Below are 14184 nucleotides of genomic sequence, written 5' to 3' on the forward strand. Positions count from 1 at the left end.
ACAAGGCAAAATCCTTTCTGTTCTGAGTCAGCAATGTCAGGAAACGAGCTTTCAGTGCCTAATAAAATAAATCTATTGGCACTTGCGCTGGAGTCCTTCCAAAGCTATATGATACTGCTTTGCTGCACTTGAATTTGTTTTTCTCTTTTGCACCAGGATCATCTGGATTAAATACAACTACTTTGACTAATATCATGGCACCAGGTGAGTGTATTAAGTGCAGTGACAACTGCAAACAGCAGTTTCTCCCTGCTAGAAAGTGTACCATGGTTCATGTTTCTACCACACTGAAGCCCTGGATCCCTACAAGCAACCAGCTCAGCTCTGCCTAAAAAGCACTCTTTGGATCACCTTTATTAAAGAAATTAAAATCAGATGAGAGAGAGAAGCATTCTGGGCTTCCTACAGGGCCACTGAAAAGGACTGGTGCTATAAAAACAATGTCAGGGGAATAACAAGCTCCTAGGAAAACTCATATTTGTTCAGCATCACAAAACATCAGCACTGCAACAATACATAAGTGACAAGTTTCATCCACATCATTCCAGGTTGCTCTACGTCAGCACACTGCGTTGTATTCAGCTACAGGGGATGCATTCAGTGCACCTGCACATTCCCCACTGGCATCTCTTTTAGCAGCTTGGCTAAAGTGGCCCACAGATAGGTCACAGAATCACAGAGTGGCCAGGGTTGGAAGGGATCTCAAGAATGATGAAGCTCCAACCCCCTGCCACATGCAGGGCCACCAACCTCCACATTTCAGAGCAGCCCAGGCTGCCCAGGGCCCCACCCAACTTGGCCTTGAACACTTCCAGGATGGACGGGGCATCCACAGCCTCTCTGGGCAAGAAGGTCAAGAAGGATTGAAACAGAAAGAACAAAGTACTCAGACATTTTAAGCTTAAAATATATATTTTTTAAATATGCAACTGTTTTAGCTGAAATAATTTTGTTATAATTGTTTTATATACTTAGAGGATTAAGGAGGAAAGGAAATTTCGGTATAGGAATCACAAAATAATTCTTTATCCTCATTTAAGTAAAACTGTTTCGATCCACAAGAGGAAAACCTGAAGCCCACACAATAGCGAACTCGCGCTTTGCAGCAAACGCGCCACTTCCGCGTTTCGGCGCGCATGCCTAGTAGTGCCTGGAGGACCTTTCACCATCGAGACTGGCGGCATAGAGTGTCTGCAGCAGTAAGCCACTTCCGCGTTCCAAAGCGCATGCGTGTTGCCGTATGGAAGAGTAGAGATTGGCGGACGCGGTGGCTCAGAGTGGCTTCAGCACGGGGACGCTACTTCCGCACGCATGCATGTCAGGACCGATGACATCAGGTCCTGGAGGACTGGCGGGGCAGAGCGGTCACGTTCAAATCCACCGCTGGATCTGATCAGTGCTGATCGGTATCTGAATGGCGGGGGTCAGGAGGATGGGGCTCTCATCGGTGGTGCCCAGCAACAGGACAAAGGGCAATGAGCACAAACGTGAAAACAGAAGTTCCATATGAACATCAGAAAAAAAAAACTTTACTGTGAGGGTGGCAGAGCTCCAGAACAGGCTGCCCAGAGAGGTGGTGGTCTCCTTCTCTGGAGATGTTCAAACCCACCTGGACACTTTCCTGTGCAACCTGCTCTAGGGAACCTGCTTCAGCAGGGCTTGGACTGAGGGATCTCTGGGAGTCCCCTCCAACTCCCAAGGTTCTGTGATTCTGTAGCAGATGGCCAAATGTGCAGTCAGTTGGATAGAAAACCCTCTACTCATATGACCAACAGTTACTGCAGAAAGATACAATAGATTAGAGGAAGCTGTTCAGAGACTTCAGACTTCATGCATGTTTCCATGCAGCTTTCTTTATGCTGTTCCTTTAACGTTAATTCCATTTCAAGGAATTTCAAGCCATTTATTTCTGGGTGTCTCATTCATTCTCATTGCTTCTTCTCTGGTATCTCATCCGTGTTTCTTGCATAAAGTTTTTGAAGGCTGGTTCTTCGTGACTCTCCTCAGTAACTGGGAGGAAAAAAAAAATCCACAGTTTAACACCATTTCAGCATTTATTCTATTTGTGTTCCTGAAGAAAGCTAGAATCATGCTAGTCTGAGCAACACCACAGGTCCATTTCATTACAAGGGAAAAGAAAGAAGTGATCCTAAATATTAATTGAAGAAGGAAAGAATGAAGATAAAATCTGCAAACTCTGTAACAGAACATGACACAGTGTAAGAACTTAAAAGGCACAACAAGTTGCCTAGTGCATGCATCTTATTTTATGCATTATTTTATTTTAAATGCTTACTTGAGTATAAAATTTGCAGTTGAACTTTCACGAAGATTAGAGTGAGGTATCACTGGACTGAGCACTATAGTGGGCTTCTGCTACAGATTCAAACACCTTTATTTAGGTGACTGAATGTTTGCTTTTCTCTTAGGCTCTCGTTACGGTCAATACAGTTAATGAAATACAGAAGATACTTCATGCCTAGATGAGCAGCTTTTAGATCAAATCACACCTCTCATTCCCTTACCTTCATGGTCGATGTCATCAGTATCACTCTCCCTCTCTTCTTCGTCCTCATCAAGATTTCCTCGTGTTAGGATCAGCTCAGAGGGACCCATTGCAGAAGCATCATCAGACCCTTGGAAAGAGAAGAAATGTTTATAGGCAAAACATCACACTAAGTAAGTTAGCTCATGCCCTGACCACTTCTATGTGCATACTATAAATACCTGCTCTAAAGGGAATCCATAAGCACGAACCTTCTGTCCCAAAGATTCAGGACAGACTGCATCATCACCAAACTGAACCTCATATAAGGCAACAGCTCAACAAACGGGAGAATTTTCTCATATTCTAATTTGACTGTTTCATCTTTTCTCAAATATTTCATTACTCTGAGTACATCCACTGCTTTACCTACACACCAGGGTTTCTTCTTTGCGTGTTTGTGACTGACACATAGTAGAGCTAAGTCTGACCCACCCACAGGAACTGAAGGCCCACTCCACTACGATGAACGCTTTCATGTTTTTGCAGAGGAAAGCTCTATGTGATTTGTCAAGGCAGGCTTTTCAGAGAGCTCCTGCAGTAAATTTCATCTTCATTCCTGAGAAAATACCTGCAATTGTGTTGCCCTGCATACACACAGGGCCCATGTCCTTCCGAAGGCGCTCCAGCTGATCTCTCTTTTGTTTACTTTGAGCGTTCTCCTGTGGGTATAAAGTTACAAGTGGCTTCTAAAAACATTTAAAATACATCTCCCACAATACTCTGTCCCAGGGAACAAAAAAAAAACAAAAACAAAAACCAAAAAACAGAAGTCAACAAAGCAGGTCTTACATTGCAGCTGAAGTTACACAAAACTTCTGGTTAAGCATGGAAAGCAACCTCCAGCATGATGAACTTCAGGAACATTTTCAGCAGCGTAAGGAAATCAAACTTAATGAAGCTATGCCTGCAAGAACTGTCCTTGCACAGCCAGAACTCCATGTGTGCAGAGCTACTCATCTCGGCATTCCAATTCGGTCTTCATTATGAATTACCTCAGTCAAAACTGTGCATCTGACCAGTGCAGAAATATGCCCCAGTAAACTTGAATTATTTAGCACTAATATAGTGAGAAATATCTCTTCTACAAAACATCCCTATTTTTGTAAAGACGTGCTTCACCAAATCTAGGGGAAATAGTCAGACTGTGAGCTTCAGACTTTTTCACGCTTAATATTAAATGAAATGTTACAGCCTCACAACACAGAGTCAATTCTACACATAGAAGTGACTGCAAGATACAGCACTCCAGGCTGCAGCAGTTAGAAGTACTTACCAATGTTTTCCTCAGGCGCTCATATTCTGGACGATATTCCCTGCAAAGGTAAATATACACAGTCCATTCATTCTCAGCTAAAGCATCATTTGAAAGAAAGGATCACTTTGAAGGCTTGTTTCTATCCCAAACTAAGGCTACTTCTAACCTGAAACTAAAGGGTGTAAAATAAGTGAATATACTCCGTTAAAATGCCAAACTTTTCTCATGCAGTCTGGTTACATTAAAAAATAAAAATTGGGGAAAAAAAAGAACAACCCAGCTCTATAGAACTAGTCATTACACTGCCATAACCAGCAAATCACTCACTCTGACTAAAGTAAAACAGGGAAAAATCAGATGTTAGAAAGAAATTATTTATTCAGAGAGCAGTGAGACTCTGGCATAAGTTGTTCAAAGAAACTGTTGATGCCCCATCCTTGAAGGCATTCAAGACCAGACTGGACGGGGCCCTGGGCAGCCTGGTCTACCACGTGCCAACTTCATCTAGTGGGTGGCAACCCTGTCCAAGGCGATGGGGTTGGAAATGGATGACCTTTAAGATCCCTTCCAACCTAAGCCATTCTACTATTCTATGAAGTTCACAAAAAGCTCTCTGTGTATCCATCTAATCTGCGTGGCTGGCTGTGTACATACATGACATCCAGACTCCCTGTTAGTTTGATTTGGGGAGCATGAAACCGTAGTAGCCTTTCTGAGACTGTCTGATCCAGCATGATGCATTCTCCTCTAAAAATAGTATTTGGTCTGTCTTAGCTATTTCCATGTAATCCAAATTCCTAGATTTGCTTTCTAATGTTACAGAGCAGTCTAGCAGTATTTCATGAGGAAGAATCCAGTAAATCCATCAAGTTCTCAAAGAATTCTTGAATTTCAGCTCGCTCACCTACTCTGTCTACCTCTTTATGAGGACAATACAAAGCTTGATCGTTGTACAGAACCAGGTCAAAAAACTGACTTCAGAATTTGCTAGCACAATTGGCTTTTATTCAGCACTACATAGTTTCTTTTGATTGTTTCTTCTTATACTCTTAGATTTCAGTTTATTAGAAACCTTATTACCTTGGCTTGGAAAATGAACACCTCTTCAAATCAAAGGAGTAGTTTAGTGAATCAGTAATTTCAGCAAGTATTCGGAGGGTCAGGAATCAAATCTTATCAACTTACCTCTCATATTCTTCTACAGCTTTAGAGAGCTGAACAAAAAAATCATCCAGTCCTGTACCTAACACAGCAGAGACACCAACCACCTGTAAAAGAAAACCGTATATTAGAACTAAAAGGTAACTGAAGTGAGTTTTTAGGTAACTGACAGAGACAGCTGGAAAGGCTAAGCAATGTCTTTGAAAAAATACATGTGGGGATCCAGTGATACCCATTTCCTCCCCCATTCTCTACTTTTAAATAACCCAGGGAATTGAGTGTTCCTTTCTCTTCCATAAAATTGATCACAGAAGAAAAATAATACTGGTTTATAAAGGAAAACTTGGTTCTGCAGCACACTCTTGTACTTCAGAACTCAATATCCCACAAAAAAATATAGTTAAAATATTACAGTGCCTAAATATAATGAACAAGATCGGGCAATTGTGATAGTTTCACACTGATGAAGCTCTGTCACACCACTCTCTTCCATCTCAAAGGAACTGAGGAAAAGAATAACCATAAAAAAAGGCTCAAAGGCTGAAAATGATAAGGAGATTATAGCCACAGGCAGAACAGACTCAGCATGGGGATATTAATGTAATTTATTACCAACTACTAACAGATGATAGCAGTGAGAAACTGGCCTTCTTGGCCACGATGACACTCTGCTGGCTCACGGACAACATGTTATCCACTAGGACACTCCTCTCCAGCAGCTCAGCTCCTAACCTGTACTGATGCATGTGGCTATTCCACCCCAGGTGTAGGACTCTACGCTTGCCATCGTTGAACCTCATCAGGTTCCTCTCTGCCCAGCTCTCAGCCTATCCACATCTCACTGAATGGCAGCACGGCCTTCTTGTGTGTCAGCCTCTCCTTCCAGCTGTGTATCATCAGCAAACTTGCTGAGGGTGAACTCTATCCCTGCATCCAGGTCACTGATGAAGATGTTGACCAAGGTAACACTGCTACTTGCAGACCACCAGCTGGACCCTGAGAATGAATTGCTCCACATGTTGAGAACCTTCTGAAAGGCAGCAGAGCACTCCACACAGTTTGACAGCAACTGCAAACTTGCTGAGGAGGCACCCTATCACTTCATCCAAGTCACTGATGGATAAATTAAAGATTACTGGACCCAGGGGAACACCACTAGACACTAGCCACCAACTAGACTTCTTGAGCTTTCTCTTCTCCAGGCTTTTGTGAAAGGCATTCACAATTAAAGATAAAATTAAAAAAAAAAAAAAAAGAGAGAAAACTTACCTTCAATGAACTGTAAAACTCATCCAGCACTAAACTCATAGAACGAGTCAGGTTACTGACATAGGAAGTCTCTTGATTCAGAGCATCCTGAAAAGTCTCAAAGTCCTGCATCCATTCTACTGCAAAACTGTGATCAATTATATCTGTCTGGAAGGAGAAGACAGAGTTTTCAAGAGTAATAAATGGTTAATTCTTTGTCCACATCCTAAGGCTAATTTGAAGAAATGCATGTTAAACTTACTTACATAATGCTGATGTTTTCAAAACATTCAGCCCTGGTCTGCAGTTTTCCAAGTTCTGTTTTTTTTTTTAATCTAATCAACTACTTGAATACAAGAAGAGAAGACAACACCTATCTCAGTTTTAAGGAGTGTTTAAGAAAACAATTGAAAGTCTTGCTATAAAAAAATGGTGTGGCTTACTGAAAGGCATCCAAAACTTGTCTTATAAAACAGCTTAATTTGTAAATGTTGCATTTTATGAGTGAGGTGTGACAAGAACAGATTGAATCCTTTTTTACAGGCTTGGGGGTTGTGGGACACTTTTATGTTAGGCAACATGCTATAGCACCTTTCAGCTGCGCTCTGACCTAAAGAACTTACAAACTAAACGCAAGATCATGGACACAAAACAGATAAGATGGTTTCATAAGTTTACATGGATTGATAATTGAACAGTCTATTGAGGAGTTTTATAAACGTATCAAAGTACATGGAGATACTCAACTATTTCAACACAAGTGCCTAGAACTGATATATTTCTTTTCCCAGCACCAGTAGGAAGGAGGAAAACAGAAAAAGGAAGTATTTCTTTGTATTATTCAAAATACTTGTGACAGAAAATCCACCAAGGATCCAAAACACTGACAATTTAGAAATGCTGTGATTGAGTTCTAAAAGTAAAACTGAATCAACTCTGAAAGTTGGTATTTTTTGTCCTCTGCAAATCTAATATTTCTTAAATCTATGTCACAGAATGATTTGGGTTGGAAGGAACCTTAAAGATCATCTAGTCCCAACCTCCCTGCTGTGGAGTGGGGGAGATGAACCTTCCAATTACACTGAGGTGCCCAAAGCCCCATCCAACCTTGTCTTAAACACTGCCAAGTAGAGAGCATCAACTCCTTTGGGAAAATCTACCTCTGTGACATACATTTCTAGTTATCACTGAATTTGTATAACATATTTTACAAAATTCACTCAAGAAAAGGATTTAGAACAAGAAAGTCTCAAGAAAGTCTCTAACAGATCCTGCAAAACATTTTTCAAATTGGTAGCATGACATCTAATTTAAATGTTTGGGTGTAATTGCCTGTCCCTGTTTTTTCTCACTATTTACTTTGCCTGGTTAAAGGTCTTTTCTAGATTCAGTTTTCAGCCTGCAGCTCCTTCCCAGCCTTTCTTTTTCAGAAAAAGCCTGGTCTGCTGGTTGATGACCCTGCACATAGCAGGAGGGTTGAAACTCAAAGATCATTGTGGTCCTTTTCAACCCAGGCCATTCTGTGATTCTACGATTCTGTAATAAGATGAAGATGCTACAACAAAACAAGCTAAAGAGAAAAATACTCTACTGGAGCTTAGAAACCATAGCTTTCACTTACCTTGTTCATGACAACGATAAAAGGCAGCTTTGTCTTATACAGTATACTGAAATTTTAACAAAAAAAAAAGAGAACTGTTAAAAAATAATTTAACACTCATTAGAACAGATAAAAATATTAAGCACAAAGCAGGCAAGACTTATGCAAAACATTCCAAGATGACTTCCTGATCTCTTCTGATCTCTTCTGAATCCCTGGAGGCATTCAAGGCCAGGCTGGATGTGGCTCTGGGCAGCCTGGTCTGCTGGTTGGCGACCCTGCACATAGCAGGGGGTTGGAACTGGATGAGCATTGTGCTCCTTTTCAACCCAGGCCATTCTATGATTCTAGAAATCCAATATGCTAAGCCCCTTCTTGTCAGACATTTAAGTTAGAACCATCTTTTCTCAGAGACAAGAAGAAAACTGAACTACAGGCAACATCTGGAAGAAATGCATTGAAAGAAGTCAACATTGGGATTCACATACTTAATAATTTGTCTGCTCCATTATTTATTTTAACAACAGAAATCCCTTATTGAAGTCAGAAGGCAGACTGAATATAGCCACAACAATATTCTAACTTTACTGTAAGCCCTGGTCCTTTCTATCAGCCACATTCCCAAAAAATGAGTTGGATATATTCTCAACTGAAAAGCTCCCTGGATGAAGTCTAAACAAATAGTCACTCTCCCACCCCAACAGATAATATAAAGGGAACAAAGCACTCAAAAAGATAGTTTGCATACTCAGCTTTTCTTACCTGCAGGCATACAGCATGTTGGACATAAAGGTGATAGGGTTGGTACTGCGAGAGGTGTCCATCACATAAACAACAACTGAAGGAAAAGAGGAAGCCTGGAAAAACGTGGCAAAAAGCATCTTGATTAGAAGAAAGCAGGCCCATTTTTCACACAGCCTCAATGTCAAGTCACATAGAATACACCTACCAGTGCCTCAGTTATGATGGTTCCTGATGCTGACCACGTGAACACCTCAATCTGTCCTGGTGTGTCAATGATAACATACCTGTCAAGAAGTCACCACCACCAAAAAAAAAAAAAAAAGAGAAAATCAGTCAGGCACACAGTCCTGTTGTGACCAGATTACACACGCAGGGAACAGCAAATCACATTATTACTGTGTTACAGATCAGAAAAGCTTCTCCCAAACAGTGATGAGGTGAGGATAGCCGAAAAATTCTTGTGTGACTTTTATGAGAAGCACTCACTCTCTTAAGATTCTGTTAGAGCCAAAGGCATGAATTTCACACATACTATCACAAACTCTCCAGAACCAAAGCTAAGTGTTGCCTGTTTGAGAAGAAAAGTGAGGAAAAAAGTGGAAGTCTGATGAAGGATGAGAAAAGCCAATCTAGAATCAGTAGATGTTTCTTTATAATACTTTTTTTTTTTTTTAAAGTCCAGTAACCTGTTCCAGTTCTACGCTTTTTTTCCAGATAAAATTTACCCCAAGGTGGAAGAACAACTAAGAAACACACAGAGATCCTTTTTATGGATGTCACGTATTTTCCCACATAGATTCCAGAATAGCAAAGCTTGGTAGAATATACTCACTTGGATGCATTTTGTCGTTTTTCAATAAACTTCATCACCTGATGGAAAAAGCAGCAGTACATTTTGTATTTTAGGCTCTGAACAGGAAACTTGAATGATCATTTTGTAATGCAAGCCTCAACTTCAGCTTGCACAGCTACTATAGCTATAAAAATAGACAGTGATACAATAAAAGCTAAAAGTCTCTAAATCTGAAGATGGAAATGGACAGCAAATACTCAGATACTGTGAAACCTTGCAAAAACAGCCCTGATTTTACCTGTGCTCTAGTACCTGCTGAAACAAATGATACAATGAATGCAGCTGTTCTCTACCTATTTCCTAAGAGATTTGGCACTTCTTTAACTCAATAAGGTTGCCACTGCAGTGCTGATTAAGCACTAACATTTAAGAGAGCATAAAATTATCAAACAAGCTCAGGGAAACTTAATCAATCTCCAAAAGTGACTTCCCTACCTCAAAGTCAGAGCAATCACATGCAAGTTTTTACAGCGAATACGGAAACAGAACAGTTATGTGATTTAAAGTTCTGTACATGAGGCCTCAAAATTTTACATTACAAAGAATTGTAGGAAAAGAATAAGGATATATTTCACTGAATTAAAAGAGCTGCTGCAGTTTGACTGCTTTGCAAAATAGGGAGAATGCACTAATTCTAAAAAAGTCTAAAAAAGAAGGTTAAATAGCACTTTCTGAAACCCTATACACAAAAAACACGCAGAGCCTCCAGGCATAGTATTAATAGCATGGTATCACATAGGAGCAACCTCATACCTGATCAAATCTCGTAGCAAAAAGATTGAGAGAGGTCACTATTCCACCATTCGGGCCCAGCCCGTATCTACATGCTTCATTCAGGAAAGCAGATGATCATGCAGACCTCAGAGAGCTTATTTTTAACATTCTGATAGTTGCTGGCCTTTTGCAACGCACACTGGATACCTTACAGAAAAAGACAAAGCTCCACATACACAATTAATTCTTCTAAGTGCTGCAGTAGATAAATAGCAAGGCCCTTTTCTTACACCAACAAGTGTGACTGTCAAAGTGAAGAGGGTTTACCCCGAGGTTTCCCCTTGCCACTATCCAAGCATTACTGTTCCAGACAGAAAAAAATGTATGCACACACGTTCTTTGTCTTTCCAAAAAAGATCCACTCCTCAGTCAGTAACTCAGTACTTAACAGTGTCCTGAATGCATTTCATTTTTAAGAATATGTGCTTCAAAATATAATTAAAAGATTTCCTGCACAAATCAATCGCAGCAGAATTCAAATGGAATGAATGGGAATGAACCCTGTAGACATACTGGGAGCATCCTGAGGATGAAGACTTGAAAATTCCTTTCTGTGCATATGGATCTGTCTATTAATTATGTTCACAGACAAAAATACTCTTTTATTACATCATATATTTTCTTTTCTGCATAGGAGCCAGGTGTGATTTGCCTGTACATGCAGTACTCCAGGGTCACTGCTCTAGATCTCCAAGCATGCTGACAGACACTCTCTTTAAGCACCGTTTAATCACAGAATCATAGGATCACTCAGGTTGGAAAAGACCTTAAAGATCATCGAGTCCAACCACAACCCAACCATCCTACCCTAACTCCAACAACCCTCTGCTAAATCATGGCCCTGAGCACCACATCCAAACGGATTTTAAACACATCCAGGGATGGTGACTCAACCACCTCCCTGGGCAGCCCATTGCAGTGCTTACCAACCCTTTCTGTAAAGAAGTTAACGAGATGTTGAACTCCACTGACAGTTAACAAACACAGCAAAGCAAATAACATGTCCACATATCAAATTCAAACTTCTGCTAAGATGTTTTGCTAGTAACTCCTAAGCAAACAGCCAAAATCGTAATCCTAACATCCATCGCTTCTATTTTTTCTTAACACATTACATTAAGAGAGTCACACTAGTACACCAAATCCAAGCACTGTATACTACATCCATCTGCAAAACCTACAACTTAAGAGACAAAAGACCTCCACAGCTCTCTGGGATTGCTGTCACTTTAGTATAATATTACTGAATCACAATCCCCAAGCTATTGTGCAGCTTAAGACACAACTGCAATGTCTTATAGACCCAGACAAAAGGGCTTTTATTATGATCAAACTATGCAAAAATAGTTTTTCTTCACTTCCTACAGGCAAATTCTAATTTGCATGATTTTAATAACAAAATTAGATTTGTAAATACACAGGGAAAAAGCTGCTGGCCTCCTCTATTACAAATAGAAACCGGGTGAACAAAAAACACAAAAGAGATGTGGACAGAGTTCCTGTGAGGGTGGTGAGACACTGAACAGGTTGCCCAGCGAGGCTGTGGATGCCCCCTCTCTGAAAACATTCCAGACCAGGCTGGATGGGGCTGTGAGCAACCTGGGCTAGAGGGAGGTGTCCCTGCCTACAGCAGGGGGCTGGAACTACATGACCTTAAAGGTCTCTTCCAATTCAAACTGTTCTATGATTCACACTATTTGTAAAAACATACTACTAAGCAGAAACACCTGCAGCACATGAGAAAAGAATGACCCAAGGAGCATAAAAATCTTGCTCACACACATTTCTAATCTCAGATGCGAGAAATACACACTCAAAAACCTTTGGTCTTCATGCAACAATCTGCATTATTGCAATCCCAATCCCCCTTCATCCTCCCATCTAAAAGTGACAGCTTTTTCAAAACCTGAGATTTCAAAGATCATTGCAAGGCCAAAAGAAAAGATACTGCTTCATGACTTCTTTGTACTTCACAGTGTCCCGGATATCTAGAATGGGAGCAAGCATAAATTGTTTCAGTACATTTATTTTAAAACAGTCTTCTTTGTTAATTTGTTTATCATCAAAACCCTTTCCTTTCCTATCAAGTCTCCTTTTGCCTCAGTAACAAATCCAGTATCAGCAGGAAAAATCTCATACATAAAAAACCAAAACAGGCTCTCAGCAGATACATGAAACCAGCGTGACTCATGTGAAGCTTCACCAGATTATTGAGCCATAACTGCTTAAGCTGAATTTTATTCTTATTTCATCAACATCAGTTAATAAAGCACACATCTTTCAAATACTTATCACATTATGAGAGACCCAGAACTGGGAGGCATTCTCTAACTCTTCAGCTGACATCAGTAAGAAACACTCTGGTATCCAAAATACCTTTTTTATTTGCTAAGAGATGGGCTAACTTAGAAAGTTTAAGAGACAGAATCCTCAACAAAGCTAAGTCCTGGCAAGTCTTGAGGAACAGCAGATCTTTGGGAATGGCTGGTCATAAAGCCTGTTTGCTTTTAAGGTATTTTATCTAAAAATTAATGTCTTTTACATTGCTTTAAGAAGTTATTTGTTAGCATACAGCCATTGCATGGCTCTGAGGATAGGAAACCCAATCAAATCTGCTAAAATGCTCATTGTCAATGATGGGGAGAAGAAAAAAAGAAAGCCACAAGCATTAAATCACACTCCAACTCCATTATTGGGACAGTTCTCATTAATATCTTCAGAAATTACTTGGATTTAGGACTAAGAGGTGCTTTCAGTTTGTTTCCTGATGATACTAAACTGTGAGGAGCTGCTGGTTCTGTCAAAAGCAGAGACGCCTTGCAGAGATCTAGGCAAATCACAGAGCTGAGCAATCACCAGTTGCCTGAAATTTAATAAGAGCAGGTGCCAGATTCTGCAACCAGGAAGGGGTACCCCGGCTACAGATACAGCCTGGGGGTAAGATGCTGAGGAGCAACCCTGCTGAAAGCAATTTGGGGAATGTGGCCTACAACAAGCTGAGCATGAGCCAAAAGTGTGCTCAGGCAGCCCAGAAAGCCAACCATACCCCAGGGTGCATCAGGCACTATCATCCAGGCAAGGGAAGAGACTGTCTTGCACTGCTCTACCTGGTGTGGATTCACCTCAAGCACCGTATGCAGGTTTGGGTACCACAATATAAGAATATAAATGTAAGGCAGAGTTTCCAGAGGAAGGCTATGAAATGGTCAAGGGTCTATAGAGAAAGATACGTGAAATGCTGTTGAGTTCCCTCAGTGTGTTCAGCCCAGAGCAGAGGAAGCTGAGAGGAGGCCTCATGGCAGCCTACAGCTCCTCACAGGGAGCAGAGGGGCAGCACTGAGCTCTGCTCTCTGGTGACAGTGACAGGACCTGAGGGAACGGCACAGAGCTGCATGAGGAAGGGTCAGGCAGGATATCAGGTTCTACACCAGGGGGTGGTTGAGTGTGGAACAGGCTCCCCAAGGCAGTGGGCACGGCCCTTAGCTGCCAGAGCTCAAGGAGCATTTGGACACTGCTCTCAGACACATGCTTTGATTTTTCAGGTTGTTGGACTTGATGGTCCTCGTGGGTTCCTTCCAACTGAATACAATCCAGCACCCACAACAACTTAAAGTCCTCCTCACGTTAGGCCTTGACATTTTTTGAAGAGAAAACAAACAGCCTAACCGAGTGCGTGCTGTGAAATACCTCCTCCTCTTCGCAGAGTACAAGCAAAGCAGCACATAAGAACAGCTTTACCTCGTTCACAGCAGAAGGGACCCGCTCCGTTCCGGCAGACCCTACAAACGCGATCCCCCCCACCCCGCCTCATTCCTCCTCCGTCGCGCTGCCGCCCCTCTCACCGATGTTGGCGGGGAAGGGCAGCTCGTGTACGGCGGGGTCCAGGTTGATCACGTAAGGCGGGCAGCGCTGGCCGTGCAGGTGGGCCGCGAGGCACTGCGGGGACACGAAATGGCGTCAGGCCCCCCCCGGCGCGGTAGAACGCGGCAGCGCCCGCCACA

At 41.6% G+C, this 14184-nt stretch overlaps 1 protein-coding gene across 1 annotated transcript in view; it reads right to left on the minus strand.

Annotated features, from left to right (window-relative positions):
- Positions 1–1004: 1004 nt before the first annotated feature.
- Positions 1005–14184, minus strand: part of GPN1 (GPN-loop GTPase 1) — a 13639-nt gene continuing 459 nt past the window's right edge. The window contains 13 exon segments of the mRNA XM_010708002.3: positions 1005–2010; positions 2526–2636; positions 3117–3207; positions 3822–3861; positions 4989–5071; positions 6234–6380; positions 7834–7879; positions 8575–8669; positions 8762–8840; positions 9389–9426; positions 10163–10229; positions 12132–12171; positions 14026–14136. Coding sequence (XP_010706304.2) covers positions 1919–2010; positions 2526–2636; positions 3117–3207; positions 3822–3861; positions 4989–5071; positions 6234–6380; positions 7834–7879; positions 8575–8669; positions 8762–8840; positions 9389–9426; positions 10163–10229; positions 12132–12171; positions 14026–14136 — 1040 coding nt within the window. The 3' untranslated portion in view covers positions 1005–1918.

This window comes from Meleagris gallopavo, chromosome 2, assembly GCF_000146605.3.
Source record: "Meleagris gallopavo isolate NT-WF06-2002-E0010 breed Aviagen turkey brand Nicholas breeding stock chromosome 2, Turkey_5.1, whole genome shotgun sequence".
NCBI lineage: Eukaryota > Metazoa > Chordata > Aves > Galliformes > Phasianidae > Meleagris > Meleagris gallopavo.